The following is an 18,339-nucleotide window of genomic DNA, read 5'->3' on the forward strand; positions in this document are numbered from 1 at the left end:
TAACAAACTACGGTTTCCTGATTGGCTGATTATATAATGGACAGGGCTCTGAACGATGTCACTGTTATTGAACTGTTGTCTACCTGGATTTACACAGATAGCACACCAGATTTATGTTTAGAGCTCCAAAAAAATATTGAAGTCAATTCTTAATTGAATAAAGTGTTCAAAATTAAGCATGACAGTTAAAGGGTTCTTGTTATGACCCTGATGTTAGATGCCAAAGATTCATGGGGTCCCTAGATTAATATACCATGGCATGGGGATGGGCAGAAGTCTTTCCATTTTGTTCACTGATATTACAATTTTCCCTCTTTCGTTTCTAGATTTGCCTTCACAATATTATTCTTGGATTCCTTAGTTTTACCATAACTGTCTCAACTACCATAGCAGAGTCTCTCTGTTAAGGGTTTGCCCGTGCTGGAACACATTCAGGCGTTTTAGGGGGCGTTGTTATGAGTTATTAGTATTCAGGCTGGCAAATGTTTCCGGTTATATTACGTATCTGTTTACGCTTTATTTCCCCTTGTGTTTGCTTTAGCCTAGTCGACTTGAGCGTGGATTTGTGATCAAAACCATGCACTCAATGAACTAAGCATGATACAAACAACAGGCTAGTCAAGCTAATTACAGTGCCGAAATGAGGGTTCGTTGAAATGATGTTAATAATCCACACGTTATAGCATCTGCGACACATCATGGCACGAAATAAGGGTACGTGCTGGTCAATTCGTGAGTCCCAGCTGATGGATAACACGTTGCTGTCAACAACATGACAATCCCGGACAAATAATGAACGTAAGGATCACATTTAGGGACTTTGTGTTAGTTGACTTCGTTAGGTCTTCTTGTGTGAAATTCTAACACTATCAATCCCCGGCAACAACAGACACCACACATTATCGCACTTACCAAGGTTTGCTCGTATCCAAACTTCTGACGTTCCGCCATCTTTGAAGCGCCCTCTGCCGGTAATCCAATGCGCGCGGTTGATTGGCTAAAAGTACATCGCTGAAAGTGAAGTAAATGTTACATAAGAATCTTCAAAACTGGCAAAGTTCATAAAATTTAGAAAGAATAAAAACAACCGAACTGTAATAAATATCTACCTGTCATAAAGCAAATCATTTCTTAAACGAACTTAACTAAGTTGACTAAACAGATTTCATTTGAGTTCTGACAATAAAATATTATTACCTTTTAATTAAAAATTCACAAAAATGTTATTCATTAAGAAAATGTGGTAGTTTCGTTTGATATCCTGTTCGATATCAAAGTAACCTATTCAAAAGTATTTATCATCTTTTAAAACACCGTATGGCAACAGCTGGGGTACAGCCGCGAAACATGTTTACCATATTATACAGCGTACATAGAGTGACTGGGTACCGTCTTTCCCTCGCTGTGATTGCAAACTGCCGAATAACACGTTGTGCATTGTCAAATATGTCACTGTCATGACGTAATTAGCACCTCAAGGACTGATTGACAAGTGCTGATTTCACATGACCGAGTTCACATCAATCACAGCCAAGCTGAAGGACTTGTTTATCAACATTTTGGCTCTATGTAAATTAGCTAACAAAGGAAGCGGGCGCGAAGGCCTCGCCAGCCGCCCGGTGTCATAGCAGTAAAAGGATTTGAAAGAAAATAGCAAAGGAAAAAATATGAGTTAGTTGTTCATTCGGTGATTCAAATCTGAAAGTTTCATTTCTGTCAATTAAAGTGGACATAATCAGTGTTGCCATCATCATCATCATCATCATTGTTCTTGGTTATCTTATACTCATTCTTAATATCATCATCGACCGCCTCCGTGGTCTTGTGGTAGAGGGTTCGATCCCCGGCCGCGTCATACCAAAAGAAGTTAAAAGATGGTACTTGTTGTTACCCTGTCAGGCGCTCGGCATTAAGGGGCTAAAACAAGGACTGGTCGGTTCGGAGTCAGTATACTGTGTCTGAGTGGGGTATTCATGTTAAACTGCGGCAGGGTATCTCAGTGGGCTAGCACTATTAATCGGCATCTGTCCGTACTAGTACAAGCAGCCACACACACACACACACACACACACACACACACACACACGTGCATGTACGTCGCTATGTAAGTGCAACAATCTTGGACGCGACGTTAAACCCCATTTCACCACACCTCTTAATGTCATCATCATCATTATCATCATCAGCTTCAAGGTTGTTTCGCTGTCAAGGCTAAAAATAAACCACGTGTTTGCCTACCCCAACGTACGTATGGCACTGGTTTACATATACTCAACAAACAATTAAACTCACAATATTCAGACTGAGGTTTGTTTATTGATAGTCTGACCTCTTTCTGTCCCGACAACACTCATCGGAGCTGTCGTAAATTGACTGCGTACTGCGCACGCTCCGACGTTGATGAGGCATCACGAGTTAACATATGACAGACTTGCTGGGGACACTTTCTTGAACATTTTGAACTAGTGGTAATTTCTCGGGAGTTCCAAAAAGAACAAACATAAACAAAAGGGATAAACAAAGAACACAACAACCATCGAAGCTGCAGAAATTCTGAAACAAATACACTAAAGACCGATCAAAATTACACGTAAACATCGGAATTAAATTATTTTATGTGTGTTTTATGTATATACACACACACATACACACATGTATATAGGAGAAGTACTTAGAGATGCAATAAGTAGTTTTCTTTGTACCAGGTTATCACATACATGCACAGACTTATACACACATATAGCTCGACACACCTATCGTGTGTAGCATTCTTGGAAAATAGGTATATTAAGTGAGCATATTTCTTATTTTTTGCACATTGAATAGGTATAAACAGAGATCACTTATTGTTTGTGTATTTTGAGTGTTCATAGCATTTAGGAATATACTTACTGCACTGTCATTTCTGATGTATTTACTAATATACCTTTTTTTCTAATATAGGTATATGCATTACATACAATTAAAACTTGAATCTCGTCTTCTAAGTACATTTTGTCATTTAGCCTACAATGAGGACATAGTCTTAAATGGCATGGTATATTAGTGTATCTTCCTTTTTCTGTCTTAAGTCTAAAATTGCCACATCTAAATCTTGTGAAACAAATTCTCAAACGTAAAGGAATAGCAATGCATAAGTATGTTTCCACGTGTAAAAGTGTCTTATATAACATATAGTTGGCATATGTATGAGAAGATAGTAGTGTAGAATACCAGTTTTGTTTAAAATTATCAAGATGTCTTATTTTAATTTATCGGATACAAAAATGTTAATATTCCCAACTTCATGCCTAATCCATACAAAACTAAACCCAAATTGGAATAGAATATGTTTGATATGTGTAGCCCATGTGACTCTGCCAGCATCATCAAGAGACTTTAACATTGAATAACATTGATGACGTAGCCTATTTCTATCTAGAGTGATTAATCTACACCAGTACTTAACTGCCCGTGACATGTTTATAAGCTGAAGTGTTGCAAATGGAGAAAATCCCAGCACAAATCATAGCGAGTTAATGTGTTGGGTCTTAGGCCGATTTAAAAAATATTCCAGCAGGAGCCACCAATGTGGGGAATCGAACCCGGGCCTTGAGCCTTGAGCACATGTATGACAAGAGTCGTACTTCAAATAAACACCCCACGGCAATGAACAGTTGTTTGACGTCATTTGAAGATATATTATAACGGATTTTCTTTATGTCGGTCACGACACGCATAAGGCTTAGCAACAACTATCTCTATCATCTGAAATGTAAACAAAGCCGATTTTACGGGTCACTGACTTTGAGCCAATCGTGAACAAATTTACACACCTGATAAGGAATGATGATGAGCTTGGGAAAGCAAGGTCACGTGATCTCATATAAAACTTAACCTCTGAACTATCAAGGCTCGAGAACCTCTCAGCCCATGTGACCTGCAGACTTAAAACAAATAACACGTGCAATCAAATGTATGCTGTAATAGGACCTATGGACAGAGGGGTATTTTATTTGAGTCAAAGTCTACCAGAAATAAATTATATATATATAAATATATATTTGAAAAATATCTATATCAAAGTATGCCGCCATCTGGGATGAGTGAGTTAGTGAGTATGGTTTACGCAGCTTTTAGCAATATTCCAGCAATATCACGACGGGGGACACCAGAAATGGGCTTCACACATTGTACCCATGTCGGGAATCGAACCCGGGTCTTCGGCGTGACGAGCGAACGCTTTAACCACTAGGCTACCCGACCGCCCCTCCATCTTGGATGAAGATAAAATAAATTGGTATGGGGCTATCTTAGATTTTCGACATTCTTACGATAATTTGGGGCTACGATAGTTTCGAAAATAGGCTGCGAAGGTCTACGATTTCCCTACGATAGCTTTACGATAATTTTAGGGCAAAGATTCGAAAATCTGGACCCTGATCCTAAATACGAAGGATGTGCAGTATATCTGTAACAGTTTGCCGAGAACACTACTTTCATATCTTACAGGATGCATTTGTACTAAATAGACAACCTGGCATCAAAGTGATTACGTATTCTCTGTCAACACGGACAAACTTGGCTAACGCTCTGCCATCAAGTATCTCCAGCATCCAGACATGATGGTCTTTGTTATGTAGTTGGCTGCGGAGTTCAAGAGGGGAAGAGAGAGCCCCAGAGATGCTCCAGGATCAGCAAGACTGCCACAGCTAAGGAAATATTGATATAATATACAAGATATTACGAATGATCGACGGCTCGCCACACGTCACCCAGCCAATGCATGGGCATTTCTCTAGAGAGCGTTGAGGACATTCTGAGGAATGAACTGAGCATGACCAAGGTTTCAGCACGCTTGGGTCGAAGGTTTCTGACTGTGATCAGAAACGACCCAGGTTCACCATTTCTCGTGAGAATTTACGTCATTTTGAAGCAGACACAGCAGATTTTGATGGGCGATTTTTAACCATGGACGAGTCTTGGATTCACCGCTTTCCCTACAAACAGTGGAACCATCCAACGTCTCCTCCGAAGAAGGCAAAGTCTGTTCCATCAGATAGCAAGGTGATGGCTTCGTATTTTTCTGGGATTCCACTGGAATTCTACTGTTGACTACTTCCCGAAAGGGCAGACCATTAACGGCCAATATTATGCTAATCTGCCAGGCGACATGGCAAGAATATCAAATCTAAACGTTGTGGAAAACTCACCAAAGGTGTGTTGCTCCTCCAGGACAATGCTCCTGTGCGCAAGTCTGTTGTTGCCATGGCTACACTACCGGGCTGTGGCTTTGGACTCATTGAACATCCTCCGTATTCACCAGATTTGGCAGGCAATATGCAAATGACGATGACATCAATTTTGCTGTGGAGGACCTTTTACACCACCAGGAGGTCAATCATTAGCCAACCAGAAGGCAGCATTCTCGTGCTTTACGGCATTAATTTCAAATTGGCGACTACGCTTCGAAACATATTTTGACAAGTTCTCGATAACAAATTTGAAACCTGAACAAAAGAACATTCTGGAATGGCTAATAGAGGGTCTAGATTGTATGTATTCAGTCGTTAAGCCCGTAACTATCGTTCGGAATACCCCGTGTTAAAGTTTTCGAGATTGCATGATTAGAAATCACATTCCGACTGTAACTTTCATGATCTGCATGGTAAGCGACGCTCTGGTTGGTCGGATGAAAGGTCGTTCTGACGTGACCCCTAATGGGATGTCTTCAGATCTTTGTTTAGCGGAAGCGAGAACTAAGATCTGATTTTAATGAGATTGGTTTGGCCCACGACACAAACACGTTATTTGACAAGAAAAGACGCATGTTCTCGCTATTAAGCGCCGTTTTAGTTAGTCAGTCTTAAGAACATTCTGTCATTGAGGCAGACTGGAAGTAGTTCCGGCATACAGTTATATTGCACTCGAGTAGTGTATTCATACACGTTCATGTCAGTGCACTGTGTCATCTCGGCATACACAATAAGCACGGCAAGTTCATGCCAGTCCGTGTGCACTTACCAGAAGCGGTAAACTGTAAAGTGCATGTTGTTGGGTGCTGCAATCTGAATAGTTGTAAAATGTTGTTAAATGGGATTGAGGACTTAGTATATGAACACTTTTTGTGTGTGGCGTTTTTGTCAATCGCAAAATAGCACAGAAACCCCGTACCATTCGGCTTGGCGAAGGGAATACTAATCAATATTTATCTGAACAACTTCGAATTAGTAGATTTTGTATGGCATTTCAATTGGGGATATCTGAATTTTTCTTACCTGCTTCAAATGAAATTTCCGGGCATCAAATACTCAATAACTCTCGCAAATCTGGAAATACGTGATGTTTATATCCTAATTTATTGTATAACAAATTCTATATTGTAAAGAAATACTGAACGAAATATTAAACATGTATCTATAGTTTCTTTTGACTGACGACATATATCAAATTTTACACACACACACACACACACACACACACACACACACACACACACATTGTATATATATATATATATATATATATATATATATATATATATATATATATATGCGTGCTGTGTGCGTGCGTGTGCGTATGTGTGTTATTGTTCTCTTTACTGCTGTAATGCCGAGTATTGCTGTTGTATATTGTTGTTTAACTGATATTTCGTACGCTGTAAACCCAATTTCCCACAGGATAATTAAGCATTATCGTATCTTTAAAAAACAAACAATTTATAATTGATGAAAATGTCAAAACAAAAAAGGAATTATGTACAAATATACGGTAAGAATAAGATGATGTCGGCATCAGGACACGTGAAACAAGGTTCAGTTATGGAGAGCGAGTGATGGTGTCTGTCATTGTGTGACTGACGATGTGGGCGGCTAGAGGAACACGCTGGGTCGGTAGTAGGTGGAAGGCTAAATAGATGAAGAAACAATAAATAAATATGAATGCACTATATGACTATTCATGCTTACATGCATAGTCTGCAGTCTAAGACAAGGGCTGAAATATACCTCATCAATTAAGTCCCACTTTACGTACATCACTAGAGTTAACAAGGCTTGTGAACAGGCTTATATACCAACATACACTGGCTTGTGAAGGCCATGAAAACAAACGCACAGAGTAACATTTTACCTAAATTATATACAGATGTCTAGATGTGTAAAACGTTAATATTAAGGGTAAATGGAGTGCGAGGCTGCACCGGTGGTATACTCGTAAATATTAATATTAAGGGGTCATTGATGTTCCAAGGGTTAAGGAGAGTTGAGTCCCTTGGCCTTGCCAGGATCATCTGATAGGTTCGATTCCAAGATGTGCCCGATTATACTCATTGATCTACCAGTACCATGTCCTTGCACTTTGTGTCGATGTCTACAACATGTATTCATAAATTTGAGCTATCTAACTTAAATATGTTTCACTGTACATCATTATATAGCGTTCGCTATAAACAAGTAAATGGTATAAAACTTGTAAACAGTATACAACTGGGTTTATATTTTTCAATTAGATCAATGTTAAGTTGTAACTTATCCACGAAGATCATATGTATAGGAGATTATTATTTGTATTAGGTTATTAAATCGTAATTTGATATATTACTCGGTAATTGATTGTACTTTGGACTATGGCGACAGCTGGAAGCGAAGCACTTGTATCCTAAATTCGGTAATACGCGCGAATCTGTGACAATATCTGTCCGACTGATCTCACAGGAACTGACCCAACTGTTGATTCATATGTGGGCGGCTTATTACGTCTGATGCCCAGTGATGGGTTTACCTCTTTATACAGCATTACAGTTGTAATACCACTGACAACACCCTCTTTGGCCCTCTCTATATCGCGAGAGACTGCTGTAGCCGAGTGGGCTGTTTCGTCACTCGGAAAGCTTGCGTTTGATTACATTATGTAGAAAATATGCCGAGTCATCACTTAGTCTTGCTGTTTGAAGTCATACTTTGATCTCACAGAGGTTAGTAATACCATTTAACTCTGGCACAAGAAATTTATTAAGGCGAGTGCCACATCAAATTGCCCCCATCGTTTTTGTTTATCTTAGTATATACATATAAGCCAGTATTTGTTGGTATATAAGCCAATGTATGTTGGTATATAAGCCAGTGTATGTTGGTATATAAGCCAGTGCATGTTGGTATATAAGCCAGTGTATGTTGGTATATATGCCAGTATATGTTGGTATATAAGCCGGTGTATGTTGGTGTATATGTTGGTATATAAGCCAGTATAGGTTGGCATATAAGCCAGTATATGTTGGTATATAAGCCAGTGTATGTTGGTATATAAGCCAGTGTATGTTGGTATATAAGCCAGTGTATGTTGGTTTGTAAGCCAGTATATGTTGGTATATAAGCCAGTGTATGTTGGTATATAAGACAGTGTATGTTGGTATATATGCCAGTATATGTTGGTTTATGAGCCAGTGCATGTTGGTACATAATCCAGTGTGTGTTGGTATATAAGCCAGTGTTTGTGGTATGTAAGCCAGTATATGTTGGTATATAAGCCAGTATATGTTGGTTTATGAGCCAGTGCATGTTGGTACATAATCCAGTGTGTGTTGGTATATAAGCCGGTGTTTGTGGTATGTAAGCCAGTATATGTTGGTATATAAGCCAGTGATTTTGGTATATGACTCAGACATTACTGGAATCACATCACGACTCTATTCGACTATTCAAGTCGTGCCTACAGCATTAACACCAGGTTGTCTCGCGCCGCCGCATGGACGTTTATACAATCTCATAAACACAAATATACTGTTTCTGTATTCGGTCTTATAGACAAAAACAAAAACTTCATCTGCTCTCGTGTTTTATATGCAAATTCGTAGACTAAGCCACGTAAACTTAAACCCCGTTAAACCGAACGGTTAATTTTCCGGTCTTGGTTGTTATCAGTTTTTCCGGATTTAAAGTTAAAAAACTGAATCCGTATGATCCCGACAAATCAGTCATTTGAACAATGGTGTCTGATAGATGGGGTTTCCTGGTTAATAGATGTAACGAGCCGCTACTCAGTGGCAATGTCTGTGTTGTGTTTATCAGTTCAGTAGCTGTGCACACAACTGTAAATATACCTGTTTCTGTTTATAGTTTTTGTCAATCATTGTTAATCACGTGCTGTGACCTACCTCGTCATGTCCTATATACAATATACTATCTGGACTTGGTGAATACGCATACTAACAGTATGCAGGTGGTAGGTATGCATGTGGTAGGTATGCAGGTAGGTATGCAGGTAGGCATGCATGTGGTAGATATGCATGTGGTAGTAATGCATGTGGTAGGTATGCAGGTAGGTAGGCAAATGGGTATGCAGTTGGTAGGTATGCAGGTAGGTATGCAGTTGGTAGGTATGCAGGTACGTATGCAGGTGGTAGGTATGCAGGTACGTATGCAGGTGGTAGGTATGCAGGTACGTATGCAGGTGGTAGGTATGCAGGTGGTAGGTATGCAGATACGTATGCAGGTGGTAGGTATGCAGCTAGGTATGCAGGTGGTATGTAGGTGGTAGGTATGCAGGTGGGTATGCAGGTGGTAGGTATGCAGGTACGTATGTAGGTGGTAGGTATGCAGGTACGTATACAGGTGGTAGGTATGCAGGTACGTCTACAGGTGGTATGTATGCAGGAACGTATGCAGGTGGTAGGTATGCAGGTAGGTATGCAGGTGGTAGGTATGCAGGTAGGTATGCAGGTGGTAGGTATGCAGGTACGTCTACAGGTGGTATGTATGCAGGTACGTATGCAGGTGGTAGGTATGCAGGTAGGTATGCAGGTGGTAGGTATGCAGGTACGTATGCAGGTGGTAGGTATGCAGGTACGTATGCAGGTGGTAGGTATGCAGGTATTTATGCAGGTGGTAGGTATGCAGGTAGGTATGCAGGTGGTAGGTATGCAGGTATTTATGCAGGTAGGTATGGGTAGCAACATATTGTTGGGGACTCACTGTTCTCGGTTTCAGAAGGGAAACAGTATCGGCAAGGTGAGGTGAGATGAAATGGGGTTTTACGTTGCGTTGGAGATTATTGCACTTTTAAAGCGACGTGCATGCACACGTGTGTGTGTGCCGATTTTATAGTGCTGGCCATCTGAGATACCATTCCAAAGTGTAACTTTAATACCCCACTCAGACACAGTATACGACTCCGAGCCGACCAGTCCGTGTTTTAGTCCCTTAATGTCGAGCGCCAGGCAGGGTAGCAACAAGTACCATCTCAAAGTGTTTTGGTGTAACGAGACCTGGGATATAACAGAAGTAATTCCCGATATGGCAGCCATACCTGACGCATTATCTGAACGCAGTCCTCGTATCCATGGAAACAGTCTGTGTTTATCCGTGACAATATTCACACACGTTATAGTGAGCGGGGGGTTGGCTTGAAAACGTCGCCTTGAACACGAGCCCAGTTATATCACTGGATAAACATTGATAAACCTCTCACGCCGAAGACCCGGGTTCGATTCCCGACATGGGTACAATGTGTGAAGCCCATTTCTGGTGTCCCCCGCCGTGATATTGCTGGAATAATGCTAAAAGCGGCGTAAAATCAAACTCACTCACTTACTCACTGATAAACCTCTCAGACCTGCATCACTCCGGGTTTTCCTCCCACATTAAGCTGACAGGCCGTGAAAAAACTAAAATACTGCTAAAAGCGGCGTTAAACCCAACACACTCACCAGTTGTCGTTATACATGTTACGTGATCATTGTCATCAATGGCAATAGGAGCACTATTCTAGTTTAGTGTCGACAAAGACTTGATCAATGTTGCGTAGTATCAGATAAGTCTTGCTTTAGGAGACGCCGAAAGACAAAATCATTAATATTGAGCGTAACCGCCTGGGTTTCAAATGCGGCGTTATAACCGATATCCACATATCCAATTTCGTTATATCGCATGCTTAGTGAACTCTATTCAAATGTAGCACACTTACCACGCTGGAAATCACTGCTGGAAATGTGTGTGCTGTGTGTATGTGTGTTAATGTTTTGGTGCGTTTATATCTTCTTGAGGGTCAGCGCGTGCAGTTTGCCTCGTCTGAATATTCAGCAACCAGAGACAATGTTCAGAACACACCCAAGTGTCATTCAGTGCTCAGAAAGATCAGACATATATTTACTGAATAAAACTCTCCCTATATAAATTGTAATTATTTTGTCACAAATGGAAATATAGAGCATATATAACAACCTTCTTATTACTGATATGAAGGTTCAAATGCATGCTAATTGAGAATACTAACACAAACCATGTATAGTGGCTGCACGTACATGAAACTTAACCCATTGTTAATGAAGAGTTGTAAAATGGGTACCCGGCAGTTTCGGAATGATGACGAAAAAGCATAAGCTGTAAAACTTGACATTATTAATTTGCTTACTCTATGTAAACATTATAAAATCAATCGAATTTGTAACAGGGGCGATGTCTATCCTCCATGAATGCTGAATTTATATTCATTACGTCTTTATACCAAAGACGTTTTTCGAAGACGTCATAAGTGAACAATGGGAAATATAATTAAATTCATTGCAAGGCAGAGCCTCTCTTAGTATTATCTGAATATGACCGGACTCAAGACGCGTGGGGTCGTGACAGGTGTACATATGTGTTGCTACACGACGTGACATTTACAGATGTAGCCACGTGACATGGGTAGCTGGAACCCATCGCCGGAGATGTTAATAGCAGGATCTGTGACAGGCTTGTAGAGTAAGGCTCACGTGATGCGTCGGTTAAAATAGAATTATGATTCAAACTGGGAGTGTTGAAGCATGTTGATAAAATGTATATGAATGGGTGTCTTTGTGTGAGTCCATATGCATATGCGTGACTTATTTAAATTTATTGTAAATTGGGGCGCATACGCCATCGCGAGATGAATAAAATCAAACACGTACACATTCTCGTACTTTTTTGGGTCGAGTCCCGTCCGGGTTTCGAACCCACACTGCCAGAGTGAGGCACCTAATCGCCAGCACACAAAGTCAGCGATCTAACCCACTCAGCCACCGAGGCTTCCACACAAAATATGAAATCCGACAGCTGGTAGTCTAGATCACGTAACCCTCTGACAAGTAAATTGGTGTAAATTGGCACGGCTCCCTTGGCCGAAAGTTATGAACACACAATGGCATTTAGAAAGTGGTCCTATGTAACAAATGTTATATTTGGGATAACACTTAAAGAAAAGTACAGATTCTCGTACTTTCTAGGGGTTGAGTCCCATCCGGGATTCGAACCCATACTGCTAGAGTAGAGGCATGTTCTGTAGTAAAGTACAGATGTTTCTTTACAATATCATGCTACCATTATCCTTTATTGTTGTTTTTGTTGTTGTTAATCCCTTTCATGCATATCCTTATGTTGTTGTTGTTTATCCTTGTTACTTCACTGTCGCTTGACAAGGATATAAGTATCTATACCGAAATGTCGCATATTGAAATAATAAAGAAGTTGCCATCCATAAAAACATCTTGTCTTTAAATATAAATGATTCACCGTCGCATACTTCGTCAGAGAAGTCCTCTCTGTCAAAATGCCTTAACGGTTTGCTGTTTGGAATAGCTTTTTCTCAAAACACAACTTATTACCTGACGTCAGTAATGATGACAACGACGATTCATTTCAGTTTTTTCCCCACTGTGAATCACCTCGAATGTTGATATGTAGTGAAGCACGGAACAGCACCCGTAGCCATGTCCGCTGACAGCGAGTATTAATCACCATCTATATTGATACATCAGTCATCAAGTGTCGTCAAAGAGCGCCCCCTGGCGGTGATTGATTAGAGAAGGTAAGGACCAATATGCATGACGAACTCCATCCGTCTGTTTCTGACTGTTGCAGCCAGGGCGTCTATTCGTACAGGTTATTGTCGTTCATGTCCGGGTGTCTGTTACTCCATCTTACATCATCTCCGTCCGTTTGTCTGGTTCTATTCACCTGTGTGCTTCCAACCAACTACTTTTCTCTGCATTTATCTGTCAATACAACCGATCTAACTCTATCCGTCCATATCAATCTGAATGTACACCCATTAGTCTTTTCTATCAATGTGACCGCCTCCGTGGTCTAGTGGTAGAGCGTCCGCCCGGAGAGCGGACTGTGTGAGTGAGTTGGGTTTAACACCGCTTTTAACAGTATTCCAGTTATATCACGGCGTGTCAGCTTAATGTGGGAGGAAAGCCCGATGTGATGCAGGTGTTAGACTTTTACCACTTCGGTGAAACCCACGAGCACGGGTATGGTGCTGACAAACCTAGAAACATAATCGGGCCGAACCGGGATTCGAACCCACAATCATATGTTTCTGGCGTGTCCAAGGGACGCGACTCTGCACAGCGAATTGCGGCGCCTTAGACGACTGGGCCCCCGGAGAGCGGAATGTCAAGGGTTCCTTCCCCGTCCGCGTCATACCAAACGACGTTAAAATATGGTACTTATTGTTACCCTGCGTGGCGCTCTGCATTAAGGGGATAAACAAGGACTGGTCGGCTTGGAGTGGGGTATTCATGTTAAACTGTTGCATGGTGTTTCAGTGGGCAAGCACTATAAAATCGGCATCAGTCCGGTCTAGTACAAGCAGACATATGCACACGTACATGCACGTGCAAGTGCAATAATCTTGAACGCGACGCTGAACCCCATTTCACCTCACCTCACCTTCCACCTATATGTCTACTCACCCATATCTATCTGTATATCCATTTAAATCTATATACCCTCTGAATATATATATCAACTGAATATCGACATTAAATACACCCATACACTATCGTCTATCCATCCATCCATTCATCCAACGGGCGGTCGGGTAGCCTAGTGGTTAAAGCGTTCGCCGAAGACCCGTGGAAGACCCGTCACGCTGAAGACCCGGGTTCGATTCCAGACATGAGTACAATGTGTGAAGCCCATTTCTGGTGTTCCACGCTGTGATATTGCTGGAATATTGCCAAAAGCGGCGTAAAACCATACTCACTCACTCACTCATTCATCCATCCATCTATCCAACCCTACCACATACACCATACGTGCAGGTCTCAGCATACACAGGCAGTATCATTACATGTACTGCCAATAAACTGAGTGTATGGCGAAACAGAGTGGAGACTTTGACACAGAAGCATGAATTACAAGGCGACAGGTTGTGCTGACAACGCTGAAAACGCCACGAGACGTGACAAACTTCTACAAGTCACCGCGACAAGGTCACTGGGAGGTGACTAAAACATGTTCGCGACGCACGCAGTTTTGAAGCACGCCCTGATGTTTTGGTACAAAGTATGAGTAGATGTTAGAATATGAGCAATATGGAGAATATGAAGCTTAATTGCTTTTATATAAAACTTCATTGGTACATATGATTTGTCCTGTGAATTGGGAACCTATGCTTGTCGTAAGAGTCGACTAACGGGACCAGGTGGTCAGGCTCGCTGACTTGGTTGATGCATGTCATCGTATACCAATTTCGTAGATCGATGCTCATGATGTCAACCACTGGATTGTCAGGTCCAAACTCGAGTATTTGCAGACCGTCGTGCTGAGTGTGGCGTTGAACAACAAACAAACAAACATGAAACTTCAGTCCACAAGGTGATCCTTCGGCTGTTTGTGTCATTATTTTGTATTATTTGAGTTTGGTTCGGCTTTTAACAGTATTGAAATTATATCACGGCGTGTCAGCTTGATGTGGGAGGAAAATTCGAAGTGATGCAGATCTTTGGCGTTTAGCGAAACCCACGAGCACGTGTATGCTGCTGACAAACCTAGAAGCATAATCAGAGCGAAGAGGGATTCGACCCCACGAACATATGTTCCTGGCACGCCTACGGGACGCAACTCTGCAGAGCAAATTGCGTCGCCCTGGACGTTGAGGCCACACGTTTCCCTTATTGAATCAAAGGGTATGGATCAAAGGGTATTTGACTTACATAATTCATTTACGTATGTTTGGGTTTAGCTTGTTTGGATTGTATGGTCCAGACTCGATTATTTACAGACCGTCGTCATATGGCCGGAATATTGCTGAGTGCGACGTTAAGAACAAACAAACAACAGCGTGCCAATCGTTGATAGCCTTTATCGTTAGGAATAAACTTCGTGTTAATATGAGCGTTGGCCATGGTGCAATAGTTGTCGACTAAAAATTGCAACATATTTTCGCTATCTAACTGATTACTTGATTACTCTAATCATTACTTCATTGAAATTAATAATAGTGTGAGTAATGAGTGAGTGAGTGAGTGAGTTGGGTTTAACGCCGCTTTTAACAGTATTCCAGTTGTATCACGGCGTGTCAGCTTAATGTGGGAGGAAAGCCCGATGTGATGCAGGTCTCAGTCGTTTACCACTTCGGTGAATGGGTATGGTGCTGCGAACACAGAAACATAATCGGGGCGAACCGGGATTCGAACCCACAATCATAGATTTCTGGCGTGCCAAAGGGACGCAACTCATCACAGCGAATCGCGGCGCCTTAGACGACTGGGCCACCCGTGATACTGAAGTACCGTTCACCATACACAATTAGAACAGTGCAGTATCAGCGAACGTTCACTCACTCTCTACGGGACCCTCTATACACAAAGACTATAGCGCCATGTTTATCCAGGCAGCACTGATAATTTCGGTTAATCCGCGCCGGCCAGGTGATGTAAACTTTCACAAATACATGCAAGGGCAAGCCAATTGTCCACTCGAAAAAAGCACCGGGCATCAGTTTTGTCACTGATGCGTCAACTAATATCATACAGGAAATAAATAACGCTGACAAGCGCCGAGCGTAAAGTGACGTCACGTAACATTAAGACATCAGCTGATCGCGTTACGCAAACTGATGAACTTGACTGACATTCGACACAATGGGGTCACCTTGTAAGTGACTATCATAGCATCTTTATTAGTGTCTACATCACAAACATCGTTATTAACAAGATGCTATCCCCCTCGGGTCTCTTGACGCCTACGCCGAGTCCATCTGATACATCAGCTTGACGTCATCCATCACGCTTGACTTGACCCCGGGGGTGCAAGTTATTTGTGGAATATGACTACACGTATATCATATAGTTGTAAATATTGCGGAGACTATTTGGATGGGTGACCGTTAGACTCACATCTAGTCTCTGAAATGAACATATACAGAAAAAACAGTCGTTAAATTATGGTTATGAAATTTAATAAAAAGGAGCCAAGAGACTTTCTTCATTTTCAGATACTGCAGTAATCTAGACTTGCCAAACATGACTTGTATGGGTTGTATTGGATATATTTGTTTCAGGGTCTGTATGACGGACTAGGTGACGGTGTTCGGTAGCTTGAGTCCTGTGTGTGTCTAGGACTTCGGTCCTGTCCCACACTGAGTGTACGTGAGTTGGGTTTAACGCGGCTTTTAACAGTATTTCAGTTATATCACGGCGTGTCAGCTTAATGTGGGAGGAAAGCCCGAAGTGATGTAGGTCTTAGACGTTTACCACTTCGGTGAAACCCACGAGCACGGGTATGGTGCTGACAAACCTAGAAACATAATTGGGGCGAACCGGGATTCGAACCCACAATCAAAGGTTTCTGGCGTGTCCAATTTGCAAGGGACGCAACTCTGCACAGCGAATCGCGGCGCCTTAGACGACTGGGCCACCCGTGCCCCCTTGTCCCACACTGAAGCACATGAGAGGTCTCCTGATGCAAGTGCCTTTGTCCGAAATATGCCTTTTTTTTACCAAGCAGTGAATGGGTACCCGGTAGGAGAAGATGGAAATGTGATTGTACATTCTAACGCCTAAACGGAAGCAACGGTTGTCTACTCCCCAGGGAGCTGAGAATGAACACATTGAGTGCACACTGATCTTTGTACGGGGTAATAATAATGTAGTGCCATGAGTATTCACTCGGCGATTGGAATTTGGCGCATTTAAAAAGGCAATGTAAACAACCCCTGGTGTATGTGGGGATTCCGGGGGGAAATAGGTCGTGATTGTCACAGTAGCTGACTAAAATCGTACTAGGACAGGGTTAGAATAGAGCCAAGGTCTATTTTGCTTGTAAGCCGGGACTACATTTGATCGTATGTTCAGAATATCAACCACTGTTTTGTCTGTCTAGACTTGATTATACCCCGGCTGCCGTGGTAACTGGAATATTGCTGCCTGCGAGGATATCATCATGCACCAACTGGTTAGTCAGGAATATAGATGTACTGTATACAATATATACACCGTTGTTCGTTATGGGGTGTCTCAAGAGCCAGCCAGTCAGGATGGAGTGGTCAGGCTCGGTGACTTGGCTGACTTCCTGCCATCGTGGGTCGGTGCTCATGGTTTCGACCACTGGTTTGCCTGGTCCAAGATGGAATATTGTTGACTGAGGCGTCAAACAACACTCACTCACTCACCCAAACAACAGGTGACCCTTACGTTGCACGAGTACTGATGATGAAGTCATACGTTTGACATGTACCAACAAATGTTTAATTTACGTCGTTTGATGGAATCCGCCCTTTCATTCTTTTTCAACACATTGTTCTCACCATCCGTTAAATTGTTTGACATATTTACGAGTTGTCTTCCGTCGTAATGCTGCTTTAAACCTTTTCTAAATGCGAAGTAAAACCACATTCACTCCAAAGATACAAGCACCACGTGATCCTCCCAAGAGCGAAGTGATGGCATGTTGCTAGAATTACTCTCTCACTCACTCACTCACTCACTCGGCCTCTCTGCAGTAGTGGGTTAGCGGTGTTCGATCGTCGCGCCCAATACCCTGCTTGGATTCCTAACGTTGATAATACTGATACGCAATCCCACCCACTAATAAGCAACCTCACCCACTAATACGCAACCTCACCCACTAATACGCATCCTCACCCATTAATAAGCAGCCTTACCCACTAATACGCAACCTCATCCAGTAATACGCAATCCCATCCACTAATACGCAACCTCACCCACTAATACGCACCTTATCTTGTAATAGGCAATCTTACCCACTAACACGCAACCTCACCCACTAATAAGCAACCCCATCCACTAAAACGCAAACTCACCCACTAATACGCTGCCTTATCGTCTAATACGTAGCCTCATCCACTAATACGCAACCCCATCCACTAATACGCAACCTCACCCACTAATACGCAACCTCAGCTTCTAATACGCAACCTCACCCACTAATACGCAACCTCACCCACTAATATGCAACCCCATCCACTAATACGCATCTCCATCGACTAATGCACAGCCTTGTCTTCTAATACGCAACCTCACCCACTAAAACGCAACCCCATCCACTATAATACGCAACCTCACCCACTAATAAGCAACCCCATCAACTA

General features: G+C 42.0%; 1 protein-coding gene across 1 annotated transcript in view; it reads right to left on the reverse strand.

Annotated features, from left to right (window-relative positions):
• The window catches only part of LOC124115173 (chloride channel protein 2-like), a 61,395-nt gene that overhangs the window by 41,260 nt on the left and 1,796 nt on the right, over window positions 1–18,339 (reverse strand). Inside the window, exon 2 of the mRNA XM_048394158.1 lies at window positions 913–1,011. Coding sequence (XP_048250115.1) covers window positions 913–951 — 39 coding nt within the window. The 5' untranslated portion in view covers window positions 952–1,011. The remainder of the gene's footprint in view (window positions 1–912; window positions 1,012–18,339) is intronic.

The sequence above is a fragment of the Haliotis rufescens genome, unplaced genomic scaffold (genome assembly GCF_023055435.1).
Source record: "Haliotis rufescens isolate VD_foot unplaced genomic scaffold, xgHalRufe1.0.p SCAF_13, whole genome shotgun sequence".
Taxonomy (NCBI): Eukaryota; Metazoa; Mollusca; class Gastropoda; order Lepetellida; family Haliotidae; genus Haliotis; species Haliotis rufescens.